The 9,654-nt window shown below is 39.5% G+C and overlaps 1 protein-coding gene across 1 annotated transcript in view; it reads left to right on the top strand.

Moving 5' to 3' along the window:
* The window catches only part of tspan31 (tetraspanin 31), a 10,679-nt gene extending 1,025 nt beyond the window's left edge, over nt 1-9,654 (top strand). Inside the window, exons 2-6 of the mRNA XM_004560257.4 lie at nt 4,385-4,552; nt 5,759-5,839; nt 5,945-6,085; nt 6,418-6,528; nt 7,919-9,654. Coding sequence (XP_004560314.2) covers nt 4,385-4,552; nt 5,759-5,839; nt 5,945-6,085; nt 6,418-6,528; nt 7,919-7,993 — 576 coding nt within the window. The 3' untranslated portion in view covers nt 7,994-9,654. The remainder of the gene's footprint in view (nt 1-4,384; nt 4,553-5,758; nt 5,840-5,944; nt 6,086-6,417; nt 6,529-7,918) is intronic.

The raw sequence follows: 9,654 nt of genomic DNA, 5'->3' as shown, positions 1-9,654 counted from the left end.
AAGCATTTTAGTATTTTTACAAAAATAACGTGATTCCCAGAGAGCCTAAAACTTGGCATGTCTCAGTATGGTGTGCAGTGTCTCCTTAAGGAAATTCTTGAGGAAAGTGGGCAAGTGGAGGACACTGCAGCATATAATAAGTATTTAAAAATCAATTTTCTTTAGAAACAAAAAAAATCTACTGTTTGCTGAATATCATCAAGGGGTACAACTGTGAGCTCCTACACCATGCGGAAAACACGATGGAGGGTCTGTCATGGTTAAGAGCTGCATGTCAGTCAGTGGTGTGGTGTAGGAGATCTCATCAACACTCTTAAAAGTACAAAGTTTGATCCACGATGCAGTACTGTCTGGAAAGAGTCTGGCAAAAACTTCTTCATCATAACAATGGTCCCAGACATGCTGCCAATGATTGCTCTCGCCAGAGCCAAGACCTAAACATTACTGAAGCAGTGTGGGATCATCTTGGCACAGAACATGACGAAAGCCAGCCAACATCCAAACAAAAGTTTTCAGTGCCCTTTAAGAATCCTGGAGAACCTTTCCTGAAGATTACTTAAACAAATTACATTAAGCTTGCTTAAGATCTGTGCTGAAGAATAAAGGTGGTCATAGCAAATATGGACAGAGCACAGACTGTTAGTTTTATTGCTTCATTTTAAATGTATGTTTGCACATGCTTCAATGAATCTCTGAACCTAAATCCCATTTTACTAGCAAAATTGGTTCAAGACTTTTGCACAGTACTGTAACAGTACAAAAACTCGGTAGGTTTAAGCAGGATGTTGTTTCTTTTCTTTTTTTTGCCTGTCCCGTTTGGCTCTTTTGCCATTAGAATTGCCAGCAGGATGTTGTTTCTGTTGTTCCAGTCACACTCTGTGTAATCAATAGGGATGTACCAATCCAGCAGTTTCCAGTTTCAGTTTGATGTCTCGGCTTTGGGTGTCTGCTAATATGGAGTACTGAACTGATTCCAGTGTTAAATTTAATAATCTGTCTTCCTCACTGTGAGGAGGCGAATTTAAATCATCCTTTATGTACAAGAAAACATCAAGCTCAGCCTAAATGGATTTCCTACTTTGTAATTCATGTGACAAAATATGCATCAACAAATATAAATTTACTGAATTGTTATTTATTGGTAAAGTGAAATAATGAAAATGGATCAAATATTTTAAGAAAATTAAGTTGATCAGCAAATGTATTTGCAGTAGACTAATTTTGCCTCATAAGGAGAGACCTGCTGCAGGGTCTCTCCCTATGAGTAAAAATAAAATGCAAATTTTTGCTTCGATGCTTTGTTTAATGCACGATTTCTTAGAATTCACCATCTGAGCGTGGGCAGGTTCAGGAGAACACATGATAATATTGTATTACAACATTAAGCCCAAGCAGCCCTCAGTTTTCTTAACAAAAAGGGCTGATAACACAACAGCAGCAATTAAGCCGATGAAGTCATAGTTTAACGTGATGCTAGAGTCTGTCTACACACAGCAAAGAGGTGGAGCCATTACCAAGACAGAGAACTCAGCTTCTTCCTTTAACCACCATTAAAACTACTGCTGAGAAAAGGTGGCCATGAGTTCTTCATCTGGCCACCTGTTTGATGTGAAACAGTGAAAATCTACAGTAAAGCCAAAATATTTGTTATCCCATTACTTGGAGGAGTAGTTGATAGAATAGTTTATTACTAAAATAATCAATACCTGTAGCCCTGCTCTGCTTCGTAATGCTGTCCTTCTTTGAAGTAGCTTCTGCCTTTTATTAAGTCTCTCTGACCAAATATGATGAGTGAAAGTAACCCAAAGTATTTTTAGGTAGTTTCAGTGGTTGAAATGGTTGCTGCAGAGTAAGAAGGTCCTAGTTTGAATCGAGCGGGTACCTGTCGTTTTGGAGTTTCTTCTCGCTGTGTCGGTTTGCGCCTGGTAATCTGGCTCCTCCCATCGTCCAAAGGCATGTTTTTAAGGTTAGGATACGTAGTAAGTGTGAATGTGTTTGTCTGCCTGTGGTGTACCCTTCCCCCTTGCCCAATGACAGCAAGCAGAGGTTACTTTAAAAATGGAAAAAAAAAAAGAGGTTACCAGGTGTAAAAATAAATGAAGCTAACAATAAACTAGTCAAGAAAGCAAGCAAAAGAAAAAAAGGCTAAATAAACTTTTGAACTCTCGAACGTCTGTGCTGTGTGCCATTGGTGAAAACAGGAGTAAAGCTGGTGTTTGCATAGCTGTTACTGACACACCAGGACAGAGACCTCGCTGTCCCTGTCGACTCGGTGCCCAGTGAAATACTTGTGACACGACCTGCCCAGTCAGAAAGGAACGTGATGCCGCCAGTCCTGTTGATGGCTGAGTCACCGCATCTGTCACGAGTTTGAGATTTTTTTTGTTTTTAAATCAGGATCGAATCGGAACAGACGTCAGCGAGCTGAATACACGAACACTTTGATACCTGCGATGCTTATTTAAACGTCTGCACTGAATCTTTGTAGAACCTATATCATAACCTATGTAAGTGGCCATTGGTATCATTTATGACGTTTTTATATGTGATGGCAGCCACAGTAGAAACAAAATGATACGGTTGTCCGTTTTTCTTCATTCTTGGTACATTTCCATGTTGCGATGTATTCTGCAGTCTCCATCCAGGAATTTGCTAACATCCTTGTATCGAGGCGATGATTATTCAATACCTGTGGGGGAAAAAGCCAGAAATGCATAGATGATGGACTCGATGGAACTGAACAGATCAATCAAAATAGTCCCAAGCTGCGTCGATCGACTTGAACTTGGGTTTCTATTGAGGTGCATGTCAGGTTATGGTGTAGAATTTCAAAAGGATCTGTGATTATGATTTACTTCTGAAATGGATGTAAGTAGAGAGAGGAAGTAAACATTAACACATTAATTGGGGGGGGGGAGTACAAAAAAGTTTAATTTATAGATTTAAACAGTGACTCATTGCTTTAACTAGATTATTATTATAATAATAATAATATAGATTTGTATAGCGCCTTTCAAGAAACCCAAGAAGGAGAGGAGAAAAAATATGCAGCTTGATCATGGTTATACTCGGTCACCTGACAACGACCCATTCCCAACTGGGGAAATGTCGAGATGAAGAATAAATGATGCCTTCAACAACTTTAAGCAACTGATTATTTATAGAATACAGTAGAAAAAAGTGTATTCAGGCATTATCTGCATTTATTTACAGTCTCCTCACTCACACACACGTACACGCTTCATGTCTAGAGCTGAATAGAGGCAGCAGTGAAATATTGAGTTGACAACAATGTTTTGTTACTGTAAGTGCAATAAAAGCTTTCCAGCAAGTGTTGCTAACTTGCATTAAACCAGAAAGACATTATGTAACGAGCAAAAGTAAACGTGAGAGGGGAAGGCCAAAGCATCGACCTTTGACCACAGTTTTCAGTTATATAAAGTTTTGCAACATGTGAAGAATATCAGTTTGTGTCACAATGTGAAATGCCTGCAGACTGCAGTTATCTTCCTTCATGTTATATTAGCTCTACTTGTATTTCCCACTGTTGTGTGGCTAAATGGATCAACACGGACGTTCAGTCCAGCTTTTTGAGTTCGCGTTGGACGTGCCTCCCATCCAAATATCAGATCTGAGCATCCCTATTTTTTTATATTTAATTTGTAGTTTATTCTTTGCCAAAATATCACTCATGCAACATTTTAGTGGTGAGTTTTTGCTAGTTTCGTAAAGCTCATATGATTGTAAGTCAATATTTTTGTATTTTGAACTGAAAGAGCAGGTTGAAGTGTTGACTTCAGTTTTTGATGTTTTAATTTCCCTGTTTGTTCCACAAATACAGAAGTCAGATTTTTGTCATGTAGTGATTTCGTGTCTTTCAACTCTTTGACATGCAGTTCATGCGCCGTCACAAAATTGATGTGACCAAGCAGAGATCAGTCAATAGGGTCAGAGTCGGCAAACATATCAGCTCAACCTTGAAGACATTAGTTTACCAGACCAGCTTGTGCTCAATTTAAATAGATGGTTTTGTTTTTCATTTCAGCAATTTTGAAGTGAAAGAATAATAAAAAATGCTCTAAAATATAACTGTGTTTGGAATTGGTTACAGATTATTTAAAAATACATTTTTAAATACATAAAACACTGTCCTGGACCAGCAGCTTCATGTCCTCAAGCTGTGTGAGGTATTTAACACTAAACTTGTGTTTTTAGTCGGCCTCTTTCTCACACTTGAACTCCAAAGCTGAGCTCTTCTCTACAGACTGAGCTGTGTTTGTAGTAATCAAACCACAGTGCTGTTACCTCGTGATAAGCTGTGATCCATCTGATGCACTCTGCCTCAGCTGACCGTGGTTAACCTCTTTCCCTTTGCTCCCTTCAGCTGGTTGGGCTGCTGCTGATCGGAGTCGCGGCATGGGGGAAGGGCTACGGCCTGGTGTCCAGCATCCACATTATCGGAGGGGTCATTGCAGTGGGCGTCTTCCTGCTGCTCATCGCTGTTGTAGGACTGATCGGAGCCATGCACCACCACCAAGTCATGCTTTTCTTTGTATCCTTTATAGCTTTGTTGATGCACAAGTTCGCAGTAGATCTGGGTTATTTGGGAAAAATTACTTATCTTTTGGTTTAAATGTTTGTCCTTCCTAAGTCCCATCCAGTCTTCTTCCATACTTTTGAACTGTCTCAAGGTTTGCGGTGCCCGTCAGACCTAACACAGGATGTAGTTTATGTAGGTGCTGGGTTGTATCACCAAAAATGTTTGTTAGTTTAAGTTTCTGGCAGCATCACAGTGTACAACAGAATTATTATTCCTGCATAAGTGGGCCTTTATGTAGGTTTACTGTGACTCATTCTTCTGCCTGAAGTTGAGAGAATAAAAGAAATTGTTGGTATTGGCATTAATAAAGCAGAAGCAGCAGAATTTTAAAAAACAAAACTACACACGGAAAGTGGCAAATGATCGTCTCTTAGACTCTGTTAAACAAAACTAAATATTTGCTACTGGGTTATAAAGGCAGTCTTTTTAAGCCTGGAGTGGCACATTAATGCCACTATTCGTTGTGTCAGATCTGGAGTGATTGTGCATAAAGAAACATCATTTTGAATTACAGCCCCCAAATTATTGGTCCAAATTCTTCTACCTTCAGGTAAAACAACCTGTTAGTAACAGTTTATCTTTACCTCACCTGTGTGTCGAGAAGCTTCCTTTCAAACTTCCCAACAGTGGACAAGCTCATATCTGGGCAGCAAGATAGTTTGGAGAACTAAGCCTGGAATGTAAAGCCAGTGCTGAAGTGCCTTAATGGGCAGCATGGTTTTATAAAACTCGATGGGAAAACGGCCCTACACTTCCCTGATCTTTTTAATCTGATCAGCTTTTTTTCGGGCTCGGCTTTGAGCTTCAGTTCCAAGTCTTGTTTGATTCAACATGAAGTACAATTTCTGAAGTTGGAACAGAGCTACAGTGTAATTAACAAATCACTGCCATAAGAGCATGCAGTGTACCCATGTTTCTCAGTCATGTCCATCCTATGCTCTGATCCGGTTTCGCATAGCTAGGATGCAGATGGGAAAAATACTCCGCTTCAAAAACAGGATCTTAAAAACCGCTGGATGACGTCACAGTGGCTACATCCATCTTTTACATACAGTTTAAGAAATCAGGGCCGAAATCCCTCCCAGTTCACAGATGATTATTCTTTGTTGTTTGAAATGTGGAGTTGCTGCCGTTGTTTCTTTGACCCCTGCTTCTCAGTACATGGTCATTCTCTTCATTGTCTTCCTCTTCCAATTTGGAATTTCATGTTCCTGCTTGGCAATGAACCGTGGGCAGCAGGTGAGCCAACATAATGTCTATTTCAAAATCTGCATTTCTGAATTCATATGAAATGTATATGATTTAATGCCTTTGGCTTTTATTTGTCATGTTTACATTTTCCAGGAGACACTTCTGAACTCTGCGTGGGGAATCATGGAAAATAAGACCAAGGAAGACTTGGAGACCCAACTCAACTGCTGTGGGCTCTTCAACACCACTGTCAAACTGCAGCAGTTTAACCAGGACTTGGGGAGCTGTCGTGCTGTAAGCCTCAAATATCACATTTTTTTCATTAACTAAAGAAAAACACAGTCATGGAAAAACCCACTAGAAAGGTTTAGGTGCATACTTCAGTTGTTGCCTAAATAAACCCCATTTTATTTCTGTTTTTTACCCACTCTATCAATGATTTTTTTTTTCTGTATTTCCAGTTACACAATGAGCCTCAAGCAAAAATCACATAAGCATTTCCTTTAGGAAAAAGTAGGGCACTTACTGTTATTCTCAGAATAGATTTTGGTAGCTAATACTGGCTTAGCTGACAACCCGTTGAGTCATAGTGCAAAAAGACAGAACGCCTTTCTCTTTCACTCTAGCCATGCACAACGAAAGGTAGATGTGTGCCCTGTGGAACGAAGATGCTGGATCATGCCACAGAGGCTCTGAAGATCCTCGGAGGCGTCGGGCTCTTTTTCAGCTTCACTGAGGTTTGTATCTGATCCTTTAAATGGACTTCATCAGGTTGGCTTGACAACACCTATGTGTCTAAATGTATTGACTTACTGTCATGTGATTGGCTGATTAGATGATTGGGTTAATGAACAGGTGTATCTAAAAGTAGTGGGTGAATGTGCTTTTTTTCTGTGTAATTCATTTTTCACTAATGAACAGTCTAAGCACATATTCCATGTGCTGTTTCATGATGACACACACATATAACACATATATATTTTCATATTGTAAAATTCTGATATTCTGCTCTAAAGACCTACTTTCAGAACTGTTATTTTCTCATTTCGTTGGTGTTCTAAGGAAAACGGAACATTTTTGGGCTCTGTTGGAATAAAGATGATTTATACAGTGTTGGAGTTGTTACCAATGTCCTGACCAAATCTAAATATGCAGTCTTTGAAATTCATTTTATGCAGTCTCCACTCTATTGGACTGTGCTGAAGGTTTACCAGATGGCTCTCATGCCAAACCATGAAATAGTCGTGTTTCATGACTGTTTTTAAGTAATGTGTGGTAATTAGAGTGAGCAGCATGAATGTTCATGAGACTCTTCAGGGAGACGTGTCATTGTGGCAAACCAATAAATACAGCCTTGGACAAAGTAGCAACCACTGTGTTTGAAAGTTAACTGAGTAGTTTTATTGTGTAACCTTAAGTCATTTTAATGCCTAAACCATAATGAGTCAGACTTCAACTTTTTTCTGCCTTCGTCTCGCCTTATTCCTCACATCTTCTTCATCGATCTTGTGCGTGTCCTCCTTCACTACATCCATGAATCTTCTCTAACCTGTCTTTCTCCTGCTGTGGCTGCTCCATACTTGGCATCCTTACTGGCTATCTGTGATCAGAGGCACACATTAATAAAAACCCACAAAGTATCAGTAACACTAAAGGGAAGAATTTGCCGGTGCTAAGCACACATTCATACACCCTGCATGCCTAAGTACTCTGTAAATGAATGAGGGGAAATTCAGGTGTCAGTGTCCTGCCCAAGGATGGACTTGGGGGGGTGGGGATCGAACCGCTGACCTCCTGATTATTTGCTCTACCACCTGAGCCACAGCTGCCCTACTAACAGATTAAAAGCTGTGACTGTTTCACAGACAGCTTCACTTTTTTTTTCTTCTTTTAAATAAAAATGACTCGTGATTGCTACACATTTGCTCCCTCCTGCACAGACTGGTTGCAAATGACGCTATCAGTTTGTTCAAGTTTGTCCAGTATTTTCACTTCACTGTTGTCCTTTCTTTTTGTGTTACATGATGAGCACATTTGTGGTGAGTTGTGGTCTAGCTTTGGTGAGAAAAATAACTTCTAAGGGCCTTTTTAATGCTGTTCTCTTACATGTAAATCCTCTGTTAACAGATCCTGGGAGTGTGGCTTGCTGTGCGCTACAGAAACCAGAAGGATCCACGAGCAAACCCAAGTGCTTTCCTATAGTCTGTCTCACATCACGGCGCAGTAGGTGCAGTTTCAGATACACTGGTACACACAGAATAACGCACATCTAGAGGCAGACACTCGGGCATATAAATACAGAGCCACAACCATCACAACACCAAATGGACAAGCGCACGCAGCACCTGAAAAAAACACTGAGAAAAGCAAAACGCACACACATACACCAGAGACTGAGAAACTCCAACAAACTCCAGAAATGCAAGCTGGAAGACCTGGATACTTATGTGTGAAAGGATGAGAAGTGGTACTTGTCGGTATCACAACCCAGCCTTGATTTGAGTATCAGATTTCTCGATTGCACCAAGATTTCTCTGCATGCGTCCTCTCAGGCGTGCACAGACCAACAGCCTCTTTGTTGATCTTGTTCCACAATCCAACCCAACGACTGTGCGGTGTCCAACAGATAAACTTGTATGCACCTTGACTTTTCCTCTAATGTAGTGCCACCTCTTAACGACAAATATACTCCTGGTAATGTGATGTGTATCCAAACATGTCCCAGCATGATGAGAAAGTCAGCAAGGTGGGTGAGAAGGCACACACTGGACATGTGGTGTAAAGTAGTTTTTGAAAGGGTTAAAAATGTATGTAATTTTTTTTTCTTTCCACAAAAAAACAGGAATTTGGATTAGGTAGTTTATTTTAGGAAATGTAGTTGCTAGTCTTTGAAGTTCAAATATTTATGAACTGTAACTGAGCCAACTAACTTTTAAATGCCGACGGGCTGCAGCCTCGATGTTGTACATAGTCTTTGCATACTGTAGTTCACAGAAAGTGTACTTGATGGGTTTGCTGTGTAGTTTCCCACCTCTTGCTATGAGGTTTGCCTGCAGTTTCAGAGTCTCTGAAAGCCTGAATTATCCTCACCTCTTCCTATATTTAACATTTTCTTCAGTGTCGCACAGTGACGTCGCTTAGCGTAGATTCTGGTTGTAGACAAGTGGATTAAGGTACATCTTGTTACCTTCTGTATAACTGGAAGAAATCTCAAAAACACACAACTTGAATACGTGCTTTTTTTTTAATTTGAAGTAATCGAGTGAATTTGGCCAAATCTGTTTATTGAAAATCCAGTTTGGTTTTTATAGTGTTAATTGTGAGAATGTGCTTTTTGTTGCCATCCTTTTCTTTTTCTTAAATATTTTAAAACTTGTGATTCTTTGGTGCAGTTTTTTTTTTCTTTTTTGTTTGCCATCAGCTTCTTTTTTTCATCAGTGTTAAAATGCTTTGTAAAATGTGCTTGTTAAATATTTTCCGTATCTATTTAAGTTTAACGATGCACAGCCGGTTTGTTGTAGTTTTGATATCGCTTTGCTCGATATGGAACGTTTCCTGTTGATAAATAATTGCTCAGCCTCTCTTTAAACTTTTTTTTATTTTCCCCTCTTTTGAATTGCTTTTAACTTAAAGGACTAACGAGCTGTAATTACATGTCTTACTTGAACCTGTCGACTTTAATGATTACGGATTCCTCGCTGCTGCTTTGGAGTTCTCGTCGTAAGCAAAACATTATGACAGATGTTAAGCATTATTATGCCATATATTACACCTCAGTTTGAATTTGCGTGCAGTTGTTATTCAAATGTAAGTTGAATTTTTGAGACTTAATTTTTCCAAATAATAAAAATCTCAAATTGGAA

This window comes from Maylandia zebra, linkage group LG20, assembly GCF_041146795.1.
Source record: "Maylandia zebra isolate NMK-2024a linkage group LG20, Mzebra_GT3a, whole genome shotgun sequence".
Taxonomy (NCBI): domain Eukaryota; kingdom Metazoa; phylum Chordata; class Actinopteri; order Cichliformes; family Cichlidae; genus Maylandia; species Maylandia zebra.
The sequence above is the reverse complement of the archived record's forward strand: the minus strand, read 5'-3'. Positions and strand labels throughout refer to the sequence as shown.